Source organism: Colletes gigas, unplaced genomic scaffold, assembly GCF_013123115.1.
Source record: "Colletes gigas isolate AHSC1104 unplaced genomic scaffold, ASM1312311v1 Colletes_gigas_Sc00002, whole genome shotgun sequence".
NCBI classification, from domain to species: domain Eukaryota; kingdom Metazoa; phylum Arthropoda; class Insecta; order Hymenoptera; family Colletidae; genus Colletes; species Colletes gigas.
Genome location: NW_025106631.1, coordinates 9,816,124 through 9,843,369, shown reverse-complemented (window position 1 = coordinate 9,843,369; position 27,246 = coordinate 9,816,124). Strand labels below are relative to the sequence as shown.

The 27,246-nt window shown below is 30.7% G+C and overlaps 7 protein-coding genes and 1 long non-coding RNA gene across 14 annotated transcripts; 4 read left to right on the top strand and 4 right to left on the bottom strand.

The window, feature by feature from the left end:
* Positions 1–727: 727 nt before the first annotated feature.
* LOC122402328 (cell division cycle protein 27 homolog) lies at positions 728–6,725 on the bottom strand. The gene is made up of 11 exons (XM_043405026.1): positions 6,576–6,725; positions 5,972–6,047; positions 5,727–5,874; positions 5,276–5,659; positions 4,771–5,095; positions 4,502–4,690; positions 3,757–4,410; positions 3,493–3,620; positions 3,105–3,426; positions 2,877–3,024; positions 728–2,721 (listed from the first exon to the last, which is right to left on the bottom strand). The coding sequence occupies exons 1-11, from the start codon at positions 6,597–6,599 to the stop codon at positions 2,594–2,596; spliced, it is 2,526 nt and encodes an 841-aa protein (XP_043260961.1). The 5' UTR covers positions 6,600–6,725; the 3' UTR covers positions 728–2,593.
* A 1,040-nt stretch (positions 6,726–7,765) lies between these two features.
* On the top strand, positions 7,766–11,292 carry LOC122402555 (beta-1,3-galactosyltransferase brn). Of its 2 annotated transcripts, none has more exons than XM_043405440.1 (2): positions 7,766–8,964; positions 11,234–11,292. In XM_043405440.1, exons 1-2 carry the CDS (start codon positions 7,788–7,790, stop codon positions 11,275–11,277), a joined length of 1,221 nt encoding a protein of 406 aa, XP_043261375.1. In that variant the 5' UTR covers positions 7,766–7,787; the 3' UTR covers positions 11,278–11,292. The 2 variants fall into 2 exon arrangements, with proteins under 2 accessions (XP_043261375.1, XP_043261384.1); XM_043405449.1 differs by lacking the exon at positions 11,234–11,292 and having other exon boundaries at positions 7,766–7,959; positions 8,212–9,232.
* Positions 9,912–10,695, bottom strand: LOC122402845 (Sjoegren syndrome nuclear autoantigen 1 homolog). Its single transcript, XM_043405979.1, has 3 exons — positions 10,520–10,695; positions 10,159–10,358; positions 9,912–10,043 (listed from the first exon to the last, which is right to left on the bottom strand). The coding sequence occupies exons 1-3, from the start codon at positions 10,569–10,571 to the stop codon at positions 9,936–9,938; spliced, it is 360 nt and encodes a 119-aa protein (XP_043261914.1). The 5' UTR covers positions 10,572–10,695; the 3' UTR covers positions 9,912–9,935.
* A 33-nt stretch (positions 11,293–11,325) lies between the features above and the next one.
* LOC122402669 lies at positions 11,326–14,231 on the top strand. 4 transcript variants are annotated; one of them, XM_043405653.1, is made up of 6 exons: positions 11,326–11,705; positions 12,596–12,690; positions 12,891–13,036; positions 13,198–13,412; positions 13,484–13,747; positions 13,842–14,231. In XM_043405653.1, the coding sequence occupies exons 2-6, from the start codon at positions 12,630–12,632 to the stop codon at positions 14,098–14,100; spliced, it is 945 nt and encodes a 314-aa protein (XP_043261588.1). In that variant the 5' UTR covers positions 11,326–11,705; positions 12,596–12,629; the 3' UTR covers positions 14,101–14,231. The 4 variants fall into 4 exon arrangements, with proteins under 4 accessions (XP_043261588.1, XP_043261598.1, XP_043261601.1 ...); XM_043405663.1 differs by lacking the exon at positions 12,596–12,690; XM_043405666.1 differs by lacking the exon at positions 11,326–11,705 and having other exon boundaries at positions 12,593–12,690; positions 12,796–13,036.
* A 184-nt stretch (positions 14,232–14,415) lies between these two features.
* LOC122402722 (transmembrane protein 223) lies at positions 14,416–16,315 on the bottom strand. Its single transcript, XM_043405746.1, has 4 exons — positions 15,979–16,315; positions 15,581–15,834; positions 14,792–14,934; positions 14,416–14,669 (listed from the first exon to the last, which is right to left on the bottom strand). The coding sequence occupies exons 1-4, from the start codon at positions 16,143–16,145 to the stop codon at positions 14,493–14,495; spliced, it is 741 nt and encodes a 246-aa protein (XP_043261681.1). The 5' UTR covers positions 16,146–16,315; the 3' UTR covers positions 14,416–14,492.
* A 376-nt stretch (positions 16,316–16,691) lies between these two features.
* LOC122402881 lies at positions 16,692–18,179 on the bottom strand. Its single transcript, XR_006259557.1, has 3 exons — positions 18,021–18,179; positions 17,376–17,489; positions 16,692–17,288 (listed from the first exon to the last, which is right to left on the bottom strand). It is a non-coding gene; the product is annotated as an uncharacterized LOC122402881 (long non-coding RNA).
* A 1,192-nt stretch (positions 18,180–19,371) lies between these two features.
* Positions 19,372–24,399, top strand: LOC122402218 (WASH complex subunit 5). The gene is made up of 17 exons (XM_043404831.1): positions 19,372–19,534; positions 19,658–19,760; positions 19,895–20,086; positions 20,191–20,405; positions 20,476–20,842; positions 20,929–21,204; positions 21,283–21,508; positions 21,607–21,842; positions 21,920–22,171; positions 22,279–22,461; positions 22,541–22,657; positions 22,761–22,933; positions 23,056–23,318; positions 23,396–23,579; positions 23,665–23,885; positions 23,963–24,116; positions 24,182–24,399. The coding sequence occupies exons 1-17, from the start codon at positions 19,413–19,415 to the stop codon at positions 24,333–24,335; spliced, it is 3,438 nt and encodes a 1,145-aa protein (XP_043260766.1). The 5' UTR covers positions 19,372–19,412; the 3' UTR covers positions 24,336–24,399.
* Positions 24,400–24,930: 531 nt separating this feature from the next.
* LOC122402777 lies at positions 24,931–27,085 on the top strand. Of its 3 annotated transcripts, none has more exons than XR_006259553.1 (4): positions 24,931–25,790; positions 26,363–26,634; positions 26,721–26,837; positions 26,957–27,085. XR_006259553.1 is itself a non-coding variant. In XM_043405867.1 (3 exons), the coding sequence occupies exons 1-3, from the start codon at positions 26,369–26,371 to the stop codon at positions 27,069–27,071; spliced, it is 519 nt and encodes a 172-aa protein (XP_043261802.1). In that variant the 5' UTR covers positions 26,219–26,368; the 3' UTR covers positions 27,072–27,085. The 3 variants fall into 3 exon arrangements, 1 of the variants encoding a protein (XP_043261802.1); XR_006259552.1 differs by having other exon boundaries at positions 24,931–25,836; XM_043405867.1 differs by lacking the exon at positions 24,931–25,790 and having other exon boundaries at positions 26,219–26,634; positions 26,700–26,837.
* The last annotated feature ends 161 nt before the right edge of the window (positions 27,086–27,246 follow it).

Sequence of the window (27,246 nt, the reverse complement as noted above, 5' to 3'; positions counted from 1 at the left end):
AGGAAAGCGAAGAATTAAAGGGCCTTGTTTAAATTACTTCGATTTTAGCCAGGAATATTGTTGCACAAAACTTTACTCCGTACGAGAACCTAAAGAATGCACACCGACCCATAATTGAAGTTGCCGCGGGGCCATGCGACCACTAGCGCTATCGGCGTCGAAACGATTGTACTGCTTACTGCATGTGCGCAAGGTAGATGCGCAGATTATCCGCCGACCGCAGTTGCACGATGTGGTTTGCAGAGTCAATGCGTGTGCTTTTATCAAGCATCGAGCCCAAATTTACTCGCTTGACCATAATACACGCACCAACACTGAAACCGCAATGTATAGGAATGGACGGTGAATAATCTTCTGCGCATCCCACCTTACGCACGTACAGTGCCCGAATTAGTAGCTCGTGACCACGAGTAACGTCAGTGACTATCGATGTGCACGGGGACCAAGTACAATCCGTTTGAAACAACGTCCAAACTACCGAGTTTCTGAAATAATAGTAGAGATAGCATATTTTTTACTTAATAACAAATAAATGATATTTTTATCTTCGATTTTTCAAGCTTACTTTGAGAGAAACATGATTCCTTTTAACGACATGCTATTGTAACAAACATATTTAAGGTCACACAAGATTAAAAATGAACACATTACATGCACTTTGTTTCATATTGGAAACCGACTTTCAAAAAAGCACTTTAATCCTACCATGACCATGAACATTATCGTGTTATAAATTCCAGAACTAAAAAAACAGACTAACTTGAGAATAAACTTCGAAAAATGAAAACAGAAACATGATTTCTAATCCGTCAGATTCTAAAACAGTTTTCCATCTGTTATTACGCCAACATGCTCTTAGCGAATTAATTCCCAAAACTAATTTAAATAAAATATACGGAAAATTGAACTTTCAGATCGAGTGAGTTGCTATATGTTGGTTTTATTACTTATCGATTATTCGAATAAAATTTTTCCCAAGTCTGGTCTAGACGTTATTTCAACCGGTACGTATTGCAGGACACCGTGTATAAACGGTTGCCGACGAACAGATAGATCTGCGAATCTTGAAAAATTGGGATACGCTTTAATTGAAAGAATAAGGGGGACGAGATACCGTATCACATAAATGTATACTTATATATTATATATATACAAGTCTTAGTCGGCAATTCGTCTATTTGTCTCGTTACGACTCTCTTCCCTTCGAATGTATACAATATAAAATGCTACGACTTCTTTTCTCGAGCAAATGGTTCGTGTAGCGTTCGCGTAAATCACTTCGTCATTCAAGTATACACCTTTACATTTTAATCTGTCGAAACACGATTAACGTATCGTTCCGTGCGGTTACACACGTACGCTTCAGCGAACGCGAATCGCCAGACTGTTGGCGGTCGTATCGCGTCGCGATAAAGAGATTCTGCTGCATACAATTAAATAATCCGATAGTTCGTGGGCTCTCCGGAAAGTCTAAAACAGAAATTTATTGTATCGTTTAGTTGATAATCTCGAGTGAAGATTCTTACGAACATCGAAATAGAAATTAGGATCAACATAATAAGAACACAGATAAATGATTAAATTCAGTAAATAGTAAAGATCGCACAACATTAGACGGAAGTTGGATATTTAAGGCACGCCAAAACGAAATCGTAATTATAGAATGTATTTTATTTAGAACTCTATATTATCAATAAATACGTGTAATAGACTTTCGAGACGCCCGATAAATAAACAATCGCAAATACGAACAGATTTGACTCGCCCTGCGGTCATCGAATCGTCTAGTCAACAACAACCGCGAACAGCGTACAGGTTCTAAGAAGTTCGATCAAGATTTGATGACACTGTTTCACGACGAGAATTGCACGATCGTCCAATGGCCATTGACATGGCCAAAAAATATTCCCGTGATTACTGAATCAATAATAGTAATTATATGGATAATAGTACTAATAGCACTAATGGTAATAATAATATTGATAATACAGTAATAATAATTTACATTTACACTTCCTCGTACTTATTTACTCAGTTAATTAATTATATTCCCTATCTACTTACGGCATGCTTACGTTTACACTCGCCCATCCTACAAACGCAATACAGTCTGTACTCAACCGTAAATCCTTAACGAAAGTGATCAAACGCTCGAACGTATACATATATATATATATAAAAATAAGACGAGTAATCGTAAAAAATATACAGAGAAACGCGTAATGTACAAATCGATAAAATGGATGATATTGTGGAATTTCTCCCTTTCGTGGGGGATATATCGATTATCCGTAACGTATTCATTTTCGGGACTGATAGAAAAAAGAAAATAAATGTACGATTCAGAAAGTGGAAAGACAGTGTTTGTTACCCAAAGGACGCAATACTACGGGACTAAGGGGGATGTTATAAATATTAAATGTCTAATAACAAAGCACTGCTTAGATGAAGTTGACGAGTGCGCGCGAAAGTATGAATTCAGAATGAGCTAAGTTGGTTTCGAAAAATTGATCAATCCGATCAATAAAAAAGATAAATAGTAACGGGCAATAATGCTTCATTCCATAGCAATCTTGCACACAACAGGTTATCTTCATAAACTATCGTCACTGTCATCGGCATGAGCTTCAACAGAAACATTTGCAGCCGGCCCCGCGGCACTTCCATCTCTGTTGCTTTCAATTTCTTGCTCCATGGAGTTATACTGCGCCTGCGGTTCATCTGTATGCGTGAAACAGAAAAGAACAAAACACGTCCGGTTAACAAATACTTGGAGACAGAGGTGGACAAACGAAGGTTAGGAAGTCTCAAGAAATATTTCATCGTCTTCCAAAACTACGTTAAATTATATAAAAAGTGAATGTGAGATTAATTACCTGACTGAGTTGCCGGAGATTCTTCATCCCCTTGACCTGGACTCAATATAGCTTCTTTAATTTGACTGTTGACACCTTTCGGATCTAGGTCTGTGGCCCAACTAAAGTACATTAACGCGAGATGCGTATTACCCAACTTTTTATGCACCTAAACGAGAAAAGAACGAGCGTAAGTAAGAAAAAAAGTAACCATATAATGTAATGTAAGTAACTGATAATGATTTTTACTTTTCCTATCGAATAATAGACTAGAGACTCTTTGGGTACAATATTTTTCAACTCCTCGAATTCCCTCAGCGCTTCTGCGTGCCGACCAATTGAGAAATTAATACTAGCACGATGAAATTTGCATAGTGTATTGTCGGGGTCGTTTGCGATCGCAGTATTAAAAGTCTTTAAAGCTTGGTCAGTTTTCTTCAGTGCATGTTGTACAACACCGATGTGGCACATTATCGCAGAATTCTGCGGATTAATTTGTAACGCACGTTTAAAATGCAACTCCGCTAGACTATATTGCTCCTGTTTGGAAAATATTGTTCCTAGCCCAAACCTACACGAGGAAAATGATTCGTTATTTAAACTAATTCATTTTTTACAATTATTTTAACAAGCTTACCATGCATTATAATGTCTAGAATCAAGCCTGATGGCGTTACGAAATGCAGTGATGGCCTTATCCAATTCTTCTGTCATAACATATTCATGACCAAGAAGTGTATAGGCATATGGAAAATTGGGATCTACCTATAAATTTTTGAAACACGCAACTTTTAATTTAGTTATATTTAGAATATATATTTTTTTAATACAGTAAAAATTAGGATTGATAGCCAAGGATGACGTTTCCATAAATATTAAAGCATTTAAATAAACAATATACCTGGATAGCTCTTTGAAAGAATTTAATTGCCGTTTCATGTTCTGTTTGCGCGGAAAATAAGTTTCCGGTAGCGCACCAAGCAGCTGGTGAATTGCGATCTTCGGAAACAAGTTCTTGCGCGAGAGTAGAGAGCTGCACTTCAGCATGCAAATGCCACAAAACCGTACTATAAATTTCTATGAGTTCAGTCCTTTGGGGTTCTAATTGTCTCACTTCCGCAAAATAACTGGCAGCTTTTTTATAATCTATCATTTCAAAATGTGCGCGAGCTAACATGGATAACACCCATCCCGTATTGTAATGTTGTGCTGGGAGAGCACTTAATAATTCAACTGCTTGAGAACAATTAAATTGACTTAAATGTTGATATGCCAATCCTAATTCACGTAGTAGTGACATTAATCCCTCGGCACATTGTTTTTGGAGTGTAACTGCACAAAAGTTGATACTACTTTGATTGTTCAATGCGTTTACATTAGCTACAGCCTTTTCTGATGTAATAGTTTCCGTTTTCTCCTTTTCATTTCGGTTTCTCTCGTTTAGCTCATTAAAACTAGCCTTGTTTAAATTGGTTTTTGAAAGTCTGGCCTTTGTCTTTCGAGATGGAGATTTAGGTGTCGCAAATTTATTTCTATTAGGAGATTTATTATTTTCCTAATAAAAGAATATATATCAATTGTATTTCTAAATAATATTTAGATACATTCGAGAATGGAAAAGGTAAAATAGAAGAAGAAATAACTACCTTCACTGAATAGCTGTGACTGAAGAGTCTTGACGAACGCCTGACATTAGTACCTTGTAGCGTTGGTGCTGCAGGCGATGGAGTAGTAGGCGTTACCGTTACAATATTGGCGCTGTTACTCGTGTTTCCCGATTGTGAAAATACTGGTTTTCCTTGTTGTAAAGGTGTTTCTTTCCTTGACATTAATTGCTATGCACCAAAACATTACATTATGCATTGCACAGTACATTACGAGTTACGTATTTAAGAATTTAATGATCGATACTTACCCCCACATGGGCCCTTAAACTAGTGACACGTTTTACTAAACTTTTCTGATCATTAGCTTCTATAAGAGTAGTATGCGAAGGTAGAACTGTTGGTTCAGGTGTATTGCTTTCCAATGGTAAGATACCAAAAGTTGGTGTAAGAGGACTCATAGTATTATTGAACATACTACGGTACCGAGGCAGCTTAGCTCTTGGCGATATCGAAGAACAATTACTATAATGTGTAGGTAGATTTTGCGGACTCTCGTCTACAGAAGAATATAACCGTATACCGGGTCCTATACCATTCATTATAGTCGATGCTGTTGTTATTTGCACAGGAGTGCTACAAGATACAAATAATATAATAACATGATATAATCGTGTAAGCCATTCATTACCAAAGTGGTATAAGTTCATTTATTTTTTTTAATGAAGTTTCTGTTAGTACAAAATATAGATGAACTTGGACTACTTGCGTAACAAATGGCTCGTATATATACTGCCATAATAAATATGTACATACACATTGTTGCCATTTGTAGTAGGTGTACCGTTCGAATTATTAGTAGGTACAATGAGATCAGACTCAGTGGCATATATGGGAGTAGATATACTACCATGGCACATTGCAAAATTATCTAATTTATCTAATTGAAAAACTTTCGCAGGATCTACCACTTCGCCAACATTACACAACTCTTCAAACGAATGCCAAAGAAATGGATTCAATTTTAATGCCAGTTTATGTGCATCGTTTCCTTTTGCAGTGCGCATCATTTTATAATAAATCTTAGCTATAACCTGAAGTGAGAAGCATGCATGTTCACCAAACTGAGTTATGATTTCTTCTAAATTTTTCAACTGCTTGTAGTAACCTCCTATTATCGCTGCTTCTGCCTCTGCATATCTAAAAATTTTAATATTAGGATACACGGTAGTACCAAAGTATTGAAATAATGTAACTTCAGACTTACTTTTCTAAATCGTAACAACATTTAGCCAAAAGAAATCTGCATTGTGCAGACGTTGGAGATTTTTTAGAAAGTAACGCATAAGCTTGTCTAACTCTGCCTGAACGATAATAACATGTCGCCAAAAGGAACAAAGTTTCTTCAGTGTCAACTATAAAGTATTGATTATTAACATAATATTCTAATTAGACGATATAAATATAAATTAATTATTTAAAACATTGTATTAAAGAAAATCAAACACTTGCCTTCTGCGCACAACCTTTCTGCTAAAAATATTGCATCTGGATAAGCATAATGATTTAAACAATGCCATATGGCTGCCTGTAATTATACATATCATAATATATCAACAGATCATGTACGAATACGTAACAATAATGTGTTTAATTATTATGCCTCTGCAAAGCAAAAGACACGTACAAGGAGTCTGTATAATTATTAGTCTGTACAATAACACATTTAAAATCATGACAATTTACAAATTTCTATATAAAATATGAGAAAAAACGCGTAAACGTTGTAAATGCTTCTACTTATTTATAGTCATATCCCCTCCCATTTACGTCCATTTCGCAAAAGCAAACAACCCTAAACAAGTACACCCTCACGGAAAAATGCATTTAGATGAATATTGGATAAAAATTTGATAACTTCGTAAAAAGTGTAATATTACAAAACAAATAAAGCATCATGAGATAGTGAGCATAACCCAAGATCAGTTTCCCGTTAAGAAGTAAATATATACGAAAACGGTTTCAATTACTGATGTCAGTATCAATAAGTGTGGATGCGCCCCGATAGAAAATCGCACGTCACTGGCAGCCTCCTTCTAAACTCTAATGATTTTACCTGCACTGGCTCCTGTACGATCATCGTTCACACGGCAGACTCGGTCATATAAGAATAATCTCAAACGTTTCAAGGAAATTTAACGAAGAAAATCCAAAGTCGAATGACTGCTGTGTATAAAAATTTCTTAGGAGTCCATCTTTGCTCCGATTCTTTTGAAGTGAACAACCGACTTCAGAACAAAGGCTTACCAACATCACAGAAACGTCATTTCTGAAAGAGATTAACATATACATATGTGCGCATAAGCATTATAGCAGCCAGAGTTATATTCAGGGATCGAATATCAATGCTAAATAATCACATATTTGCACAAAATCAAATAATGGTAATTTAGCTACCGACGTATCATCTATTTAGAAAACTTCATTTAAAATGTTTAAATGCGCAAAACATGTAAAAATTAAATTTTCATAATAGTCTATATTATGTGTTTATTGTAATATTATTTGAAGTTTTTATAAAGAAAAATATTAAAATTGAAAAAGATTTTCGCGACATTTGTATTAAAATAATTGTGTATAATTATACGAACATGTTGAATTAACAGTGATAACTGTTACATTCCTATGTATATGCTTTCTATTAACATTAAATACTATAAGCATTATAGAATACAAGATAAGTTTTGAAAATGCAAACAAATAGTTTTGCTGCGTTTGGTTGGTAACACGAAAATGCAAACATTGAGTAAACTTCTTTCCATTCCATAGATAGACGAAAAAATGTAAAATCAAGTAAGTATCAAACCTAAAATTTTCAAACGCGATGTTAAAATTTTCTATACATCATTAAACATTTAATAAATTTTAATACATAAATAAATTAATGGATTCAATTTTTTACGTATATACGTATATGCATATTCATGCATACATATACATCAATTAATTACTGATACAAACAATATTAGTCGTTGAAATAATAAAGAACAGATAATATCGTAATCTGTAACAATATAATTAATAAAACGTATTGTGAGTACAATTTTGAAACGTTTTAAAAAAGAAACATTAATGTGGTTAAAATATTAGCACGAGTAAAACTATATTTAAACACCTTTACATATAAATTATATACATGATAGTTGTGTAAGTATTTATTTATATGATTTTTAAAATACATATTTCAGTATAATATAAATATGTACTATTTTACAGATTTTATGAATATTAAAAAGACAAAAATTATGTAATATTTTACTATATAAGGATGTATTGTTTATTGCGTCCTTGTTTTCAAACAAGCTTTCGACTTGCCTCAAAAATCAAGTTGAAATATGTTTGCATTTGCATTGGTCTTATCATGATCCTTGATTTTTTTGGGGCATTTACACACTTCCTTGAAATCACATATGATTCAAAGTTTGTTTATCCTTATGAAGGTGATGTACATGAATTTGTTAATGCATTACGACATAATGAAAAACCTGATGTTGATCCTATAAATGAGTACAATTATACATATAAAATTGATATTAGACAAAAATGCGAAGATGCTGCATATAGCAGTTTTCGTGTTGTGTACATAGTGAAATCTGCATTAGAACATTTTGAAAGAAGAATGGCAATTAGAAACACTTGGGGTTTTGAGAAAAGATTCTTTGATGTACCTTCAAGAACAATTTTTGTCGTAGGTGTACATCAAGAGGATAATGAACTTCAAGCAAAATTAGAAATGGAAGCTGCAAAATATAAAGATATTGTACAAGCAGATTTCAGAGACATGTATTACAATAATACTATTAAAACTATGATAAGTTTTAAATGGTTAGTAAAATATTGCCAAAATTCAAAGTTTTATATGTTTGTTGACGATGATATGTATGTTTCGGTAAGAAACGTTCTGAGATTCATAAGAAATCCAGCTAATTATCCAGATTATCTGAAAGAACCCAAAAAGATTGGAGCTCATAAAAGAGAGATTAAAGATTCTGATAAAACAGAAGAATTGGGTATTAACAATTCAATTACACAGACAAATAGCATTACTTTGAATAAAAATGATTCACTTGTTCGTGAAAACTTAAAAGACACTCTTACTACCAATGAAATTAATCATAAATTAACACAGGATTTTAATAATGAAACTTTAAATTCAATTACTGTAATTAATACAAATTCTTTGATGAAAAAGATCTCTGACCAGGCAGAAATTGTAAGAAATGAAACTAATTTGCAGAGAAGGAAAAAACAAATTTTTGATTTTGAACTTCCAGAAGATGTTAGATTATTTGCAGGGTTTGTATTTGTGTCTTCACCTCATCGTCATAAATCTTCTAAGTGGTATGTTTCTCTTAGCGAGTATCCATATCATTTATGGCCAACATACATTACAACCGGTGCATACATATTATCGAAAGAAGCCCTGTTAGAAATGTATTATACTAGTATGTATACAAAACATTTTAGATTTGATGATATTTTTTTGGGCTTAGTTGCAAAGAAAGCAGATATTGAGCCTTTTCATTGCGAAGAATTTCATTTTTACAAGAAAGATTACACAAAATTTAATTATAAATATGTAATAACTTCTCATGGATATGGAAACCCAAATGAGTTACTGAATGTTTGGAATGAACAAAAAGCACTTGGAAATGCTTAAATATTATCTAAAAACATTACTCCAATATGAGTGAAAATTTAAAACAAGAGTATACAAGAAAAATATTTACATTCATATCATTTATATTATACAATTAAACTTTTAATATATTTAGTTATTGTGTCAAATGTTCTTAATTAAATTTAAGTTATTTTTAAATTATTAATGATCTCAAGAAATAAATCAGTAGAATGCTACTTAATAAAAAAGAATATAAAAGTATTTCTAATATTCTTTATATACAATTAATTTATTGTAAAATACATTAGAAAACAGCTTAATATTTAAAACAGACAAATATATTAGTCAGTCTTTATGTACATAACAAGACATTATGGTAGTTTATGAGTAATACTTTCATGTACATAAAAAATTAAACACTAATATTAGGACGAGTTATTATAATTAATACAAATGGTAAATATCAATATTTAATGTAATATTCAACATATGGCATAGGTATTATTTATTTATAAAATTCGTTAAAAAGTAGAAAGTTATTATTGCTTTAGTTAAAATCATTCTATTGTATCAATAAAAATATAAGTATATTATACGAAAGCTGATTAATACAAAATCGGAAAATATATTGATATGTAAATATGATAGGAAGTTTAGAAAAGAATATGTAAGTTTAACAAAATATTTACAATTTTGTACTTATCGAACTGCTGTTAACAGCCTAATCTCTATGATATTTATATTTAAGACTTCAATAAATATATTTTTTAATTCCATATACTTTTCATTGTGTATTTATAGTCTGTATTGTTGTTTCTCCATGTTTGCTTTAACTAATGTTTGATCTAAATTCGTAGCTTCTCTTTTAATCATATTTAGTAAAAGTTGTGAACTCTCCAAAATCTGTAATATTATAATATTTGTATTTTTATAATATAATGATAAAATTATTTTTAGGTCTATTTACATTAAAGTTTAAAATCAATTTGAAAGAAATATTAATTACAAACAAATGCACCTTTATATATGCTGTTTCTGTATCAGCAATGGTTCTGTCATATTCATTTCTAACAGCTATCCTTTTAGTTAAACTATCATTTAATCGTGTTAATTTATAAGACAATTTTTCTATTTCTCTTTGCAAATTATTTTTCTCTTCCTCCTGTGACTCAATTTGAGCTTGCAATTCTGTACGCCTTGATTTCATTTCTTCTAAACCTAAAAAATATTAAAAAATAGTATAAAAAATGCATTAATTTAGAACCTAAAATTCTGCGACTACAACAATACATTATGTAATTGCACGTAAACTAAACAAAATTTTTCACTCATATAAATGATAATTAAATAATTATAAATTGTAGGTTATATTTATTTACACTTCACAAGTTCTTGATTATATGCTTGTAAAGCAGCACCGTGCTGAGACATTTCAAGCCCTCCATGCACAAAATAATCACAATATGTTTGTATTAAAAAAAAAAACAGAATTGTGTTCGATAAAATAAATTTACTGACAATTTCCTTAAAACAACTAATCAAACAAACGTTTCAGTTTTACCGCGAAGTTTAGGAGAAGTCACTTTCAACGCATGCGCAATTGTCAATATAAAATTTTTGATTATAATTTAAAAATTATAATTACAATTTATTTATAGCAACAGCAAAGTAAATTTAGTACACGTGTAGAAATATACAGAATATTTTTATAAAATACTAGATTTCAGAATGTTGTATAATATACATATTTATTACACAAAGAATGCTTTGAAATAAATGTTCATTTATATAAAAAAAATATTTTTATATAACATTTTATAAACAATGTTAGCTAAATTTTTTACTGAATCACGTAAATATTATAACAAAAATTACAATTCATTAAATGTATACTATTGTAAATGTTGTAATATTACAGTACATATCAATGCTTAAATATTTAGTGAATTGATCAAATAATAATGCTGTTATTACAATATTTTAAATAACCAATTATTGCAATTAAGAGATTTTAATACGAATCTACCGCTATAAATTAATTGATTAAAGATTAACAGATAAATTTTGTCTAATAACAAAATATTTCACTCAAGAAAAACTATGCAGCTCTTCACCTTGCCTATTAAAGGCTTCATGATGTGCTTTCGTCCAGCAAGCTACAATAAATGCACCTTTCGCTCGGAATCTTCACTCTTGCAGAAAGCGTGAAAGCCACAGAAACCTGTACAGTCGTGCTCTACCTACATTGATTGATCGATCGTAAATAAATCAGTACCATCTAAACAGTGCTCAAAATGATTTTCTGTGTATCTTTTAAAATGTAGATGTATAGTGTTTTGTTAAAATATGCAATGTATCAAGTACCGTTAATACTAATATGTGAAAAATCAAATGTACGATATGTTTCAATATCATTATATGCTTAACCAACACACTTTGGCGGAAAAAGGACATTTTATATATAAACAACTCATAACCACTTAAGAAGCATCCATACGAAATCTTGATCAACAACTTACTGATCAAATTTATTTTCGATAAACGTCTTCAACATGGATATTTCAGGTATGACGATTTTACGATAATCTTATTATCTATTTCGTTTGTTGAAATCTGAGATCATATTGTTATTCCTATCTTGTTTCCTCATGTAGCTTCGTTAGTTAAATTCAAATTTTATTCTGATTATATATCTAAAGAATCAACAAAAGTCGACATGAATTGAAAAACAATCTGCGTTTGTTCCTAAGTTGACACGACTTATGGCGCTTGCGCAGGTAAAATTTTATCCTTTCGAGTTTCTATACATGCATACGCAGATTTTGTATTTTTATCGTACAATAAACTATAGAAACGGGAAGTATTAAAATTGAAAGTATTTGAACCAACAAAAATGAAACAAAATATTTAGACATATGATTTTCATTGCAGTAGTTCCTACATTGCCAATTAAATTAATTTATGTGTATGCAAACGAAATTTTTGTTCCATATATAGTTATAGTCTCTTAATGCCAACTGTTAAAGATATACGAAAAATTTAAACATTTCAAATAAGAAAATGAAATTTGCGTACACCAAAGGTGACAACTACATTCAGAATTATTCTGTTACCGATTGAAGATGCACACGACCTTGTCAAATGACATCATGATACTAAATTAGGATTTCTTTACCGGCGCAAGTGCATGACGACACACGCCATATAATCGAAAGATTCTATGATAATTACATGTTTTATCATTCATATGCAAAGGATGTTATTCTTACTTTGTTACCCGCATATCAATTCAACAAATCCAATTTACAATTTTAGCTAGTTAAATAGACAATACTTAATTTATACTTGATGTACTCATGTTTCATAATATTGTATAGCAATACCAATATTTATAATAAAATTAGATTACTAGAAAAATATGTACTTATTTTTATTAAATAATAATTTTGTTACAGGCAATAAAATAAATAATATTCGTATGTGAGATCAATGTCATTGGTTGAAATCTGTGATATAGTAATATTCTTTTATATCATTCAATATTTATTAAGTAAGTTTTGTTGAAACTTACATTTTCTGGATATATGAAATAAATTTTAAGCTCTATTATTTAAATACTTAGAAATTATACTATTACATATTTTTTATTTTTTAGTTAATTTTCTTTTTAACTAAAATATATGTCAATAGTACATAGTATAAATTAATCATCATCCTTGTAATTTTTGCAAAAAAAATGTCCCAACATAGGTATTAAAATGACTCATACTTCAAGATATGTGGGATACCATACTGGTACCAATCGAGACTATTTAACTGATGGAGATGAGAGCCATCATGCTCCATCGGATCGTACAGTATCTGAATATATTGTATCTGCTGACCATACTACAATGGTAATTTACAATTATACAGGATGTTCCATTCTAATGGAATTATATTTCACACTTCTTAGATTTCAAGATCACCTTTATCTTTTTAATGGAATCATTTACTTTGTCTCAATTGTTCTACTTTGGTCATTTAAAATAAAATACCTTGTGCATGCGTTGAATAGGTAAAAGCAATGAAAAAGGACCGTCCAGAGAGATATGAAAAAGAGGAAGGAAGACGATCGCGAAGCACACCTAACAGTCGTGTTTCTGTGCTATCAGGGTCTTCCAGACATAGTCTTCATCCCCTTAATAAGAGTGCTTCGCATGGCAGCATATGTGACAATGGATCAGATATATATGTTACAAGTGCTGCATATAGAGCAACTTCAGACATAAGGTTTTAAATATAATAAATCCTACTATTATTTATGCAACATTATATTATAAACATTATTATCTAATCGATAGTCATGCATCGCATCACAGTCTAACTCCAAGTTCAAGATTGGGTCATCGGGCACCTAGTCATTGCAGTTATGGTTCTGCAAAATCAGTAAAATCACACACATCCAAGAAGGATGGTATTATTATAGAAACTATGTCAACACCTAATCCTTTTTGTCCAAATACCAAGGGAATTTGCTGCCTTATGTTACTTCTCAATCTTGGTTTAATTCTTGTTACATTAGGTTTTGTTATAGTAATTCAATTCTTTCAACCATTAATAGTTTGGTAAGTATATAATTAATACAAATAACTCGACTCCTAACTTAAAGGCTGAGATTATAGAGTTTTATATCAAGCAAAATTGTTATTTTTTTTTTAGGATTTTGGGAATAGTGTTTCTTGTATTTGGATTTTTAACTTTGATAGGAAGTCTCATATATTGTGTACATGTATTTAGAAATGCAAAGCACCCACATGACATTAATCCAGAAGACCTTTATTGGACTAGATATTGGCAAGGACATGTAGGCTCAGCACCTGAAGTGTATTACAAGGCAGAAGATAAGTATCAAGATGATGGATACAGTGATCGTTTAAGCAAATACTCAAATAAATATTATGATCGTCAAAGATATTGACAATAAATAATATGTATTTTATGTAAAATATGAAAGTATTCAATATGTTTATATTATACATAGAATTATCAAAATTGTATAATGAATTAAGATACTCTAGAACAAAAAAAGTTATGTTTCATGTATATCAATGCTACTAACATATTATTTCACTGACAACATAACATGTAAAATTACATTTTGTATAAAATGGTAAGTTATTTATTTTATACATATACGTTTAAAATCAATAAAATATCTAATGTAAATTACCAATTTTTTAGATGTACATATTCTGTGTAATAAATGAAATGATTAACAAATAGAAGACTTCATCATAAATTTTATTTATGTAGCTCATAGCTTACATAGAGTCCCACTACATAAGGTTTTGATCTTCATCTGTTGGATAACTATTTTTTATTTGTAAATGCACTATGTTGGAAAACTTTGTCATATCCAATTGTGTTATCAAAAAGCTTTTCATTTAGCATTGTTCCCTCCAAATCCATTAAATAAAAAAACAATTTATCACAAACCTTCAATGGCAAATATTGTTTAGCTTCTTGTCTTGACATAGAAGATTTTACCTTAAAAATGATAAATTAAAACTGTGAAAAACACATGTAATTTTTATGGTTATACAATCATAAAAATATAGAATACAACAAAAATACATAAGTTAACTAAACTTGTTAAAACTATCATTTACCATATTCACAGGTAATGTTAAGAGTGCTTCTTTTTTAAATAAATGATATGTAATTAGAGATACATTTTTACCACCTCTGTTTAAAATAATGTATTTTATAAATCGTTGCATTGAAAAATGTAATATAAAAATCGCAAGAGGCCCTAAATATAAAAATACAGACATGATTAATATTTTATTTATATTACAATAAGGGAAAAAACTATCCCACATTGTAAATTACATACATAAATCCACTTATTTTACATCTATACAGGGTGTTTGGCCACCCCTGGGAAAAATTTTAATGAGAGATTCTAGAGGTCAAAATAAGACGAAAATCAAGAATACTAATTTGTTAATGGAGGCTTCGTTAAGAAGTTATTAACGTTTAAAGTTCCGTCCGTACTGAATTTTTTTCTCGAAAATGCGCAAGATTTCGGGGGTAGGTCTATTTACCAAAAATGATTGTAATTGAACCCCGCAACCGAAAATAATTTTTCCAGAACGATTTGAAATTTTTTAATTTAATTGTTAATTACTTTTTAACGAAGCCTCCATCAACAAATTGGCATTCTTTATTTTCGTCTTACTTTGGCCTCTAGAATCCCTCATTAAAATTTTTCCCAGAGGTGGCCGAACACCCTGTATAGTAAATATTTATATAACTTAAGTATGATATTCAATAAAAGAATATTCAGAAATGTATGTACATCCAATATATAGTGAATATTCATACTTAAATGTATTGTATTTTGTATCATTATGTATGTATATTACAAACATTAATTGTAAATTATGTACTATTACCTAATACAATTCCACATGCGAACATTACAACATATAGTCCCTTTTTGTTCAAATAATCTTTCCGAGATATAGATTTTGAGTATTCTGACAAATTGATTTGATTATACGAATAATATATTAATGATGCAGAACAAAATACCCATCCAATACTAAAATACCTAAGTAATGTACAAGTTGTGGAAGATTCATGTTTAAACAGCAGTACATTATTTTGCACATTTGTATTTACATTCATCATTTCTTCAATCGATTCTCTGTACAAATACATACAAAAAATATTAATGTTTTCAAAATGTGGACAACAGTTTATAGACAAATTTGTACAGCATCTTATTCATCTGTAGCACTAATTCAGTAACACAAACTTTTTATATAAATCCTAAAATACTATACAGTACCTTGTATTTCTTGATTTAAGTGCATGATTAGGCAAAGAATGGTATGATTTATGAAATACATAACTTTTATGTACAGAATTTTTTACTACCGGTTGATAACAAAATTTCAATTTATTAATTAAAGATGCATTTAGAAAAGTATTCTTTAAATGCAAAGGATTAAACATCCTTACAATGTGTATAATCGCGTACACTGTCTTAAATGAATATTATCTTTATGTTTAACCTCAATAAAAGTCTGTAGTATCTCATTCTTTTTCGTAACAAAACATATTGTGTTTTATTTTAGTTTTATTCACACTTTTAGGTGAAACTACTATTTTTCGTCCTAAGTATGTAAATACCACAGCCGACTCTAGTACTCTAGCCGTGCTGTAATAAAATAGCAACACCGCGGGAGTCCGGCTTCGATATACCTAGCCCAACCTACCGTAACAGCCTCCCACTACCCATCGGCCTCTGGGCTACATAGGCTCCATCTACCGGCCTTCCGGTCTCCCCCCTATCTTTCGAATGTTTCAAATATTAATGTACTGAAGTCCATTAAATGTGAGCAACGGAGCAATAATCCAGGTGTTTCATTTATTTATATTAACTCTACAGATCTTGATTTTGGTGTGTAGCACACTTATTTAATATAATCTATAGCATTTTTGGACATTTTGTTTTATATACACTTTTTTTATAAATTTCACATAATGCCACGGCGTTGCCGTGTTCCCAATTGCAAGGGAAATTATGATAGTACCTTAAAAGATAATAATTACAATTCTATATTTTTATTCCCCAAAGATGAGGAATTGCGGGAGAAATGGAGGGTTGCTATTCCTCGTAAGAATTGGACACCATCAAAATATTCTGCCGTCTGTAGTTTGCATTTTGCAGAAACTGATATTGAAAGGTACCACGGTATTCTATCGCCCAATGGTGTACTGGAGAATGTTTTGTTGAGATGTCCAAGGCTTATAAGGAATGTAGTACCCTCCATTTTACAACCGAAAAATTAGAAAAACGATTTGAAAATTATAGACTTTTATCTGGTTGTAATTATCATGTGTCATATAACGAAATAATTCATGCAGAAAAAAAAATTAGATTAAAACATATATTTACAAAATCGGCAAATTCGTTTTCACTTACTGAAATCAAAAATAAATTTCGAATTTGTGATGACAATAATAACGATCTTCATGATCTTCCCACTGATGTGACTTGTTTCTCAGGAATCTTCGATACCGAATACTTGTCCGATTGTGTTGTAGATGATTCCATTAAAATTTATATTTCTGGTTATGGGTCCCATTCTGTTGCTAAAAAATTAAATTGCAGTATATGTCGTTTATTAGTTGTGGAGGATAAAGGTAAAACTGTAGGCGATGTATATTTTGATCACTTACAAAGAGGGGGCCTTTCTGCCCCCACTGAAGAAGCGATAGCCTCATTTATTCATATGTATGCAATAATGGAAGCCATAATAAATGATGGCAATTTAGAATCTCAATTTTTGCAATCTGGAAATCATAAACATATTTTATGTAAATTAACATATATTAGCATTCAATCAAACATACATTATTTAGCATTTTCAGATACATGCGTTTGTGGTCGAGCTTACCAAAGTATTTGATTTAAATTATTATCAATTTTTTCAAATATTTTATTAAACGATTATGTGAAAACTGTAAATAATAGTCAATTGGAAACACGTACAGACATCACTTCTAAAAATCGTAAATTAAAAACTTTTAATAGGAACTAGATTTTCAATGATTTTTTTTAATTTCATCTTTCTTAAAACATTAATTTTTATATATATTTATATACAATAAAAAAAAAGGTAACACGCCATGGTAAATACCCCTAGGGTGGTGAGGAAATTTTTCACAATTATCATACTGTCCTCTAACACGATTTTATAATTAACTCCATAATTGTTCCTTTCAATAGCTAATTATGCTAACCTCTTTTCCACGGGCACTTAACCTGTTTGGCTTCGTACCAATAATTTTGCCTATTTCAGGTCTCTATTAACTTATACATACCTTTATCAATTTTTAAATCCTTCAGTTTGGTTCAAAGATGGTTTTAACTTGTTTCACACTTCTATTTTCTTGAAATCTCTGTAAATATTTCAAATATAATGCATCACAACACCAAACTATTCCGACAGTCCACAAAATATATACCACATTTATAAATATTAATATACTTCTGTATTACTTCTACTTACTATAGTTATGATATTCATATATTCCTTATACATAATTAATAAAAAATACTGTATATTAGTATAATTTTATATCGCAAAATAACGTTAATTATAATCCTGAACACAAATCTCCACTATTGAAAATAGGACTCCCGATCCGCACATGAGCGGTGTTGCCACGTTCCATAGCACGGCTAGTACATACTTACTAGAGTCGGCTATAATACTGTTGCGGTCGCCGCCTGGCGCCGTGTAGCAGAAGCTCTGGGGGGCGCGAGGTTTAAATCAGATTACACGAATGTAATAGGAAAGGGAGACAAAGTGGAGTCCGCGCCAATTCTACGGTTTAAAAGTGGTTAGAGATTCTTTTAATGACTTCACTTCGGGTCATAGATTAGCCAATAATTTATTGGAGACGGATGTTTGGATAGTCGTGAGCTCCCCTTTGATCCCTTCTCCTAGATGTGTAATTCCAGGAACTTGGGCCGTGCGCTATCGATTGCCGGAAACGAGCTGCGTGCAAAAGCCGATAACGGCCACGTGCCGCAGAGGACCGTTCTCGAGGGATCGGGGGGTGTGCCGAGGAACGCGCGTGCGAGAGTTTTGCGCCCGGCCCGAATAAAGGAAGGGACGATCTGGAGGGGCCTACGTGTGGGCTGGGCCTCGACCGGCCGGCAGAGCGACACTTGAATCCGGAGATCGAAAGTGAAAGGACGTAACATTGAAACTTGAGCGAGATCGTACATGTATCAGTAGAATCGGCAAAGAGAGAAGCATTTTGTATTAAGAGAGCGGAAGTGTACGACCGGGTTATAATAATTCCTGCGAAATCTGGTTGTTTTGTTTTATATTCCTTTATTAAGTTACAATTAAAGTTCTATTTACGTGTGTTAAAATCGTTGCATCCATTTATTATTTTCCTTATCTAGCGATCTTCGTTTGAAACTCCCGCGTCCAAGGAGCAGAGTGCCTTAGCACTCCACGGGCAGCGTTCCCCGCCGAATTCCCTACGAAGTTTCGGAAATACGCCGCCGGACGCGCAACAATACATATAGTTGACGGCAGTGTGACCAAAGGCATAATTGAATGCATCGACGGCGGCACACCGACACTGCTATTCTTTCTGTTACCGCCTGTCAAGTGTCAACGTGTTCATTGACGTTTGTTGCTATTGCAATGTCGATTGGTTACCGATTACCTTTGTTAAAATAAATAATTCCACAAAATGGGTGATTTCTTGGCACCTAATAATACTTGTGGCCAAAATTTATTACGTTTGGTGTCTCGTGGAAATGCTATTATAGCTGAATTGATGAGATTAAAGGATTATGTGCCGCCAGTATTTAGGTTATTTATATCTTTTAGTATTACATATATTTTACAAATAAATAAAAATTATCATTTTAAAAGTTATTACATTTTCATTTCATTTTATGCTAATTATAAATTTACGTAGATTTTTCTTTGCAGTTTGGATTCAAAACAAATAGTACAAAAGTATGGATCAATTATAATTGATTTTACATATTTTAAATCAGTTAGCGTTTACGAACAAAAAATAGAAAATGATCCGGTAAGTAAATTTATTTATTTAGTAAAATTATCAGTTTATGAGTACTTTGTAAAGATAATTAGTTTTCGTTATACAGATAATAATATTTAAATAAACACTGGTAATCTCAACTGACACATGTAATTTTTACATAGGTTCTTCAAGAAACAGATGAAGAGTTGAGAAATAATTTTTCAGATATAATTTCAAGGTTTTACTTGGCTTTTGAAAGTATACATAAATATGTTACAGACTTAAACTTTTATGTTGATGAATTAGAAGATGGAGTATATATTCATCAATCTATAGATTCGATCATGCTTAATGAAGAAGGAAGACAGCTAATGGTATTTTTACAGTTAATAAATTGTGTATCATACATTTATATTCAGTATAAATATATGGTGCTTATTTTGAATGGCTAAAGAAACTAAAGAATTCATATTAATAGTGTGAGGCAGTATATTTATATGGAGTTATGTTACTTTTGGTGGATTACCATTTCGAAGGATGTGTAAGGGAAAGATTACTTGTATCTTATGATCGATATAATGCTCAACGTTCGTCCTCTACACGTGTTGATGACATATGTACGTTATTACGTTCAACAGGATTTTCAAAAACTTCTAGTAAGCGACCTGCAAATTATCCTGAAGAATATTTTAAGTGGGTATTTCAAAGCTTTTTAAGTTCTGAAGATCTTTAATTTTTCCATTTACAAACATTTATTTTACAGGAGAATACCATTGAATGAGTCTTTGATAGAACATATTATTGGACGTTTACGTTCAGACGAAATATATAATCAAAGCCTTGCTTTTCCACATCCAGAACATCGCAGTACTGCTCTTTCCAATCAAGCATCGATGTTGGTTGTAATATTGTCATTTAAATCGTCTATGTTACATACACATACAGCTATTATGAGAGAGATAGTAGATAGATTTTTCCCCGATAATTGGGTGATTAGTATTTATATGGGGATAGTGATAAATTTATGTGATTGGTGGTCACCATATAAGGCTGCGAGAACAGCTCTTAGTAATACACTTGAATCATCAAATGTAAAAGTAATTGCACAAAATTATGGTAAAAAAATGAAGGTATTTATTTTTGCACAATTTAAAAATAAAATTATATTAAGTATGTTGCTACATGTATTATTGTCTCTACCAAAAATTTATTTTAGAAATTAATATCTGAAACAGAAGAAGTACAATTGGCAATTATTTTAGATGAAAATGCAATAGGATCATTGGTAAAGTTAGTAAGAGAATGTAATGTAACATTACATTGGATTCTTCTACATACAGCAATGTCAACTATAACATTAGAAGATTCAAAACGTTTACGTATACTCAGGCAATTAGTAATAAATGAAAGCAAATATACAACAGCCGATTGTCTACAATTGTTACTAAGTACTGCCCAGATTGAACAAGATGTCAAACAATTGTATAAAGATGTATGAATAATAATACTTCGTACATTATCTGATTATATACAAGATTAATGAAATGTTAACTTAGTTTTTAATTTATAGTTATTATGTGGTAAAGAAACTAAATGGGTTAGGGATAAGGGAATATGCGTCGAACGTATAACAGACCTTACCCAAATATTTAGTGGTAATAAATCTCTTGATGGTGTTGAAAAAAATCAAAATCTACATTCGTGGTTTATGAAGATTAGTAAACATATCGATTCATTGCAAGAAGAGGATGGGAGGAAAATAGTACAATTATTACAGGCCTTAGAACACGTGCAACGTAATAATGATATAAATCTTAATGCACATATAATAATTCAACCTTTTATTGTTACATTATTTTACATTAAGTTTTCACTCTGATTGTAATTATTACAGAGTTTCATCAGTTGGGAAATAATTTACATATATCACAACATATAGCTGATATATGTGAAATATTGCATAATATGTTGCGCACAGGAAATATAACAAAAGACATCATGATCAGTTTAAATATAGTGACAGATTGTTGTTATGCATGGAACGTAATGGAATCATTTATCGACACAATGCAAGCTAGTATAAAAGAAAATCCTCCAACTGTAATAAACTTAAAAGCCCTTTTTTTAAAAGTAAATTTGAACTTTTATCTGAATTTATGTTTAGTATATCTTATCAAATTAAACATTTATATTTACCATGTTTTCAGATGGCTTCAGCTTTGGAAACTCCTTTATTACGGATAAATCAAGCGCGCAGTGCAGATTTATCATCAGTATCACAATATTATAGTAGGGAATTAGAAAAATATGCAAGACGTGTTTTACAAATAATACCTGAAACTGTGTTTGGTTTACTTGCTCAGATAGTTCATCTTGAAACTAATGCTTTTAAGGAAATACCCACTAAGTTACCAAAAGATAAACTGAAAGAATACGCACAATTAGACGACAGATTGAAGGTAAAATCCGAATTTTTCATTTCTCTTTTTTCTTTTGAAAACATAAATTGAAGGGAACTGGAGTGACAAAATTTGTATTACTACATAAAAATAATGCTTTCTTTAAGATGGCTAAGTTAACGTATGCTGTGTCAGTGTTTACAAAAGGAGTGTTATCTTTAAGAAGCGTTCCATTGGGCGTATTGAGAGTTGATTCTCATCATCTTTTGGAAGATGGTATACGACAAGAACTTGGAAAAAAAGTTACATTAGCTTTAGACAGTGGTCTTGTTTTTGAACCAAAAACAAAAGTAAGCTCTATATTAAAATTGTTTTACTATATTATGTTTTATTGAAAATCAATTGTTTTCTAATGCTACATTATTTTAGATATCTTTAATACAAAAACTTGATAATTTAGCTGCGATTATGGATGGTTACCGTAAATCATTTCAATATATTCAAGATTATATAAATATTAATAGTTTAAAAATATGGCATGAAGAAGTAGGTAAATCCATGAATGTTTAAAATGATTTTTATTAATTATATTTATATTAATGTAAATTGGTATATAATAACTTATACAATTATCCTTAATTTCTTGTAGATAACGTATATCATAAATAATGCAGTGGATGAAGAGTGTGCAGGTTCTTCCTGGACTCCAGAAAGATCATGGAGATACCTTCAAGAAGAAAAACATGTGTCTGTATTGGATAATAATTGTGTAACTTTTATTGGCAGACTTGCTCGTGAACTTGTTCGTATAACTGATTCTAGGTATTATATATTATATGTGTATATACATATATATTTTTATAGATTTTTTGAACTTAATAATATTATAGTAATTTTTATTGTTTCGTTGATACTATTATTTATATTTATATACACGTTTGTAGGACAACTGTTTATATTGAACATTCCCTTGCCTGGTATGATCTTAGAACGCAAGCAGAAGTATTAAATTATAAAATTTTTTCAAAGATATTAGAAGCAATAGGTACACCTGGCTTAACAGGACTTGATAAACTTATTTCATTTTATATCGTTACTGAATTAGGTAATATGACCCATTATATAGAAAAGAATATTCGTAATAAAACGTGGACGTCTACGCTTGATTGTTTTGAGACAATATTCAATTCTATAGAGAGTTCCAAAGGTATTGTTTTACAGTTTACTGTATTATATATTACTAATAAATTCAGGTGATTTAGTTTATTTAATATATGTTTTTAGGTAATATGCCAAAACTTCATACCTCTGTTAGTACTTATACTAATAAATTCTGTCCTCAACTACTTGAATGGATATTAAAAGTCGGGCATTACCAACTTCTTAAAAAAAAAATTGCATATGAACTGAACACTGCTTGCAAATTCGAAGCTAAACATATGGAAGCAGCACTTCAAACTGTAAATACGTATGTATAAATAATACTTTAATAAATTCCTATTTCATATTAATACGTGAATATTTCTATTTCACATGTTTATTTGGATTTATAGAGCTATTTTATTGGAAATCGATAAAAGAGGCAATTCTGATCAAAATGAGGCTGATAGAAATGAATTATTGCGCGAGCTTAGCGTTAGATTAGATTGGGCTGGTATAAGTAACCCACATAATAATGTTTATATTAAATCGCCAAATATAAGTAACATTGCGCTCATTATATTTTTACTTACTGTGACACAACTGCCTAAATTGTACTATTGTAAAAATACAGGTAATTTATATATGTATACATACTTAAATATTTGAAATATAACTAATAATAAGTAAAATAAGTAAAATTGATTGCAGGAAGTCTTTTAAGTAAAAAACCTCAAGACCCTCTTGATGCTGTAATATTCGTAATTGGAGTACAAACAGTTTTGCGCCAATGTGCTTTTTCCACAATGATACGTTATGTTAAATACCTTTGTACATATGTTCTATCCTGTGTTACTCCAGACAGGTATAAAGATATTTTTATATATTATCTTATAATAACACCTATTGACATCAATATTGTAATTGCAGCGCAAAAACGGGAAGTGATGGAGATTCCGAAGGAACTAACACTTTACATTTTTTAGAGTTATTTATAAAATATTCTGGCATACCACGATCGTTTATCCTTAAAGAAATTCCTGTAATTATCATGGATCATTTCCAAGCGAAGACTGTTAAATAATCGTAAATTTCAAGCATAATATAATTCTTTGAATAAAACCAACTTGCATTGCATTGGAGTATAGAAGGACAAATATTCTCTATTTTGTACATATGTTCACATATAAATCCGTATTTTGTACATATGTATATGCATTGTAATATGCATACCAATTATATGAGATATTGTTAAGTATAAGAAATAAAATTCTATTATTACTATAAATATTTATATTTATTATTGAAATGTGTGCCCCATTTAAGTTTCTTTAAATTAAACTATTTTGTTAGTAAGTACATTATAATAACATTAATTATTTTATTAATTATCGTTGATAAGACGTTGCATTGAAGTGGAATTTATTAGATTTTCAAAGTATAACAAATTTTCAATTACAATGATTTTTAATAATATTCTTATTTGCTGAAACTTATTAAATTATTTTAAATTAAACCTAATTTGAAATCTATCAACTAAATTCATTTCAACAATAATTAACAAACATTTATTTTGCGTAATCAATATTTGATGATTTGTGATTTATTATGTTAAATTCGTATATGAAAGCGCAATTCTGTAAGTATGGAACCTTGTTACTAGCATCTGCAGTGGGAATTTGTATACGCATTGGCGGCTGAAGGCGCTATTCGTCGCAAGCGGCGGCAATGCGTCGGTTTTGCAACGTATTTTACAGCATTAATTATTTCGGATTACATCGTACGATATTTTCAAAATAAACTAGGAGCATTAGCATAACTATGTAACGTTATAATATGTTTTAAACTCTGTTATGGCCTGTATTTCGTGATTTATGATAAAATAAATAACGTAGGCGGTTTCGTCGGCTAGAACGGCCGCTATGAGATCATCAAAGACGCCAACGGCCGCACCTATAGTTTACAAACTATAAGAAAATAATACTTTAAATATCGAACAATACGTTCTGGTAACATTTAAAGTCTTTGTAAATAAAAATTGAGTACTTTTATTGCGTTATTCTATTACTTCAACCTATGTGTAATAGAGTAAAACGAACAAATCGAAATAAAAAATCACGATTGGCGGTTAGGAGACCGTTGACGCCGACAACGGCGGCTACAACAGCGGTATCGGCGGCCCGGTACAAAAGGGGCTGCTATAAATTCCCAGCTCAGTCCTCCTTGCTTATACGTGCAGTTACAATACTGAATTTTGTTCGTAGATACTAACAATTTTCTAGTATCTTTCTTAAAATCTCAGATAACATTGTGGCAACGAAACGTGCATCAATATTATACATTACAAAAATGTTGGACTTTTACGTTGTAATATTTTGTTGCAACAAGACCATCGATTACATATTTTATCTTATTCGATTTATAATTATATCGAATATGTTAAGCTTCCTTTGTTTCTTTACTTTGCCTAAAAATTATAAAAATTTTGAATAGTATTGCATATTTAATGTAAAATATGTAGACATATCGATTTTTCTATGTGAGTACAATTAACATTCATCTTGTCATAGATCCGCTGTAACATTGTAAGTACCTCATTATGTTATAGTTATTATTGATTTTTTTGTCTCTGTGGTATGTATAAATTTGATTTTAAAGGTAACTTTTGAAGGTTCTATGATTCTGTAAGAAGTTCATCTCATTCGTTATAGTATAAAATATATAATAATTAATACAGACGAAATCATAAACATATCGATATTATTGTATTTCTACTTGCTCTTACACGCTTTCATTTTGTAGAATCTGGTATTTTTATCGTTTTATAGGATATAACTATTATTTCGTCTCTATTATTTCTTAATACGACAAAATATAAAAATGAAAACAGAAAGAAATACGTGGATAATGTTTATATAATCTTTAAAGGATAAAATAATTAACATAATTTACAAATAAGAACTTTTTTTCATTTTCTATATAATTCGATTGTATTTTGGATGGATCCATTTATTTCTGCTGTGCAAAAACTGTATATTAAAGAGAACTTACTTTTTATAGAAATTCAATGACTACGCAATTATAACTGACAATATGTTTTTTTGATATTAGACAATCATGCGAGCGAGCATATTTATCATTCTGGCCTTCGCCGCCGGAATTATCGTAGCGACATCTAGAAATCGTAATTATTCTGATTTCGTAAAATATACGAGACCGCGAGAAATCCGAAATTCTGATGATTCAGTCAATCCTGGTAGAAAACAAATTATGGCATATGGTTTTGGAAAAAGGTGGGGATATGGTTTTGGAAAAAGGTGGGGATATGGTTTTGGAAAAAGGAAAAATACTGTTGATAAAACGTTGACGGAGGGTCCGGAAGGGTACTCAAATTTTACATTCATGAAGTTATTTTTTCTTAGTTATTTTTAAACTATTTTCTCATCAGTAAAAATGGTTTTGGAAAAAGGGAATCAAATGAAAAGCGGGGTGTTGCAGTTGGGTTTGGAAAAAGGAAAAGTACTGTTGATGATCCAAACATTATTAAACACGAACAAATTACACTTTTACGATACTTTCCGGAAGGGTACGCATATTTTACATTCATAAAGTTTTTTCTATTTGTTATTCCTAAACTATTTTCTTATCAGTAAAAGGAATATAAATATTTGTATATTTTATTGCTATGAAATATTTTGATTTTAGGATACCTGTGGAGTGGCTACTTCAGCAAATAAAAACAAACCCAACTTTTGCTGCAAAATTAACGCAGTTGTTAATAGATGAGCATGCTGATTCGTCAATGGTAGATGATTATTGAATGATCAACTGATGTACACAATTTTTAGCTTATATATTATAGTTTAATAAATCTGCAATGTTCAAAAAAGTGTTTCATTACTATTAACATGCTTTTTTCCTTGGAATTTTGTTTCTTTAAAAATTTACATAACGGATATATTATGGTAAGAATTGTAAGAAAATAATAACAATTT

Bases quoted from the DNA above. Each gene is read 5' to 3' on its own strand.
- LOC122402328 (XM_043405026.1), bottom strand. From the start codon at position 6,599: ATGATCGTACAGGAGCCAGTGCAG. The intron at 5,875-5,971 runs GCAAGTGTTTGA...AATACTTTATAG, and splicing joins AGAAAGGTTGTGCGCAGAAG to TTGACACTGAAGAAACTTTG. The intron at 5,096-5,275 runs GTATGTACATAT...TGTATCTTGTAG, and splicing joins ACTACAAATGGCAACAATGT to CACTCCTGTGCAAATAACAA.
- LOC122402555 (XM_043405440.1), top strand. From the start codon at position 7,788: ATGTATTGTTTATTGCGTCCTTGTTTTCAAACAAGCTTTCGACTTGCC. The intron at 8,965-11,233 runs GTATGTATACAA...ATTTCACTCAAG, and splicing joins GTTAGAAATGTATTATACTA to AAAAACTATGCAGCTCTTCA.
- LOC122402845 (XM_043405979.1), bottom strand. From the start codon at position 10,571: ATGTCTCAGCACGGTGCTGCTTTACAAGCATATAATCAAGAACTTGTG. The intron at 10,359-10,519 runs GTAAATAAATAT...AATATTTTTTAG, and splicing joins TAATCAAGAACTTGTGAAGT to GTTTAGAAGAAATGAAATCA. The intron at 10,044-10,158 runs GTGCATTTGTTT...ATAATATTACAG, and splicing joins CAGAAACAGCATATATAAAG to ATTTTGGAGAGTTCACAACT.
- LOC122402669 (XM_043405653.1), top strand. From the start codon at position 12,630: ATGTCATTGGTTGAAATCTGTGATATAGTAATATTCTTTTATATCATT. The intron at 12,691-12,890 runs GTAAGTTTTGTT...GTCCCAACATAG, and splicing joins TATCATTCAATATTTATTAA to GTATTAAAATGACTCATACT. The intron at 13,037-13,197 runs GTAATTTACAAT...TGCGTTGAATAG, and splicing joins CTGCTGACCATACTACAATG to GTAAAAGCAATGAAAAAGGA.
- LOC122402722 (XM_043405746.1), bottom strand. From the start codon at position 16,145: ATGTTTAATCCTTTGCATTTAAAGAATACTTTTCTAAATGCATCTTTA. The intron at 15,835-15,978 runs GTACTGTATAGT...GTATTTGTACAG, and splicing joins CTTAAATCAAGAAATACAAG to AGAATCGATTGAAGAAATGA. The intron at 14,670-14,791 runs GTAAATGATAGT...ATCATTTTTAAG, and splicing joins TAACATTACCTGTGAATATG to GTAAAATCTTCTATGTCAAG.
- LOC122402218 (XM_043404831.1), top strand. From the start codon at position 19,413: ATGGGTGATTTCTTGGCACCTAATAATACTTGTGGCCAAAATTTATTA. The intron at 19,761-19,894 runs GTAAGTAAATTT...ATTTTTACATAG, and splicing joins AAAAAATAGAAAATGATCCG to GTTCTTCAAGAAACAGATGA. The intron at 22,172-22,278 runs GTAAAATCCGAA...GCTTTCTTTAAG, and splicing joins AATTAGACGACAGATTGAAG to ATGGCTAAGTTAACGTATGC.
- LOC122402777 (XM_043405867.1), top strand. From the start codon at position 26,369: ATGCGAGCGAGCATATTTATCATTCTGGCCTTCGCCGCCGGAATTATC. The intron at 26,635-26,699 runs GTACTCAAATTT...TTTTCTCATCAG, and splicing joins TTGACGGAGGGTCCGGAAGG to TAAAAATGGTTTTGGAAAAA. The intron at 26,838-26,956 runs GTACGCATATTT...TTTTGATTTTAG, and splicing joins TTACGATACTTTCCGGAAGG to GATACCTGTGGAGTGGCTAC.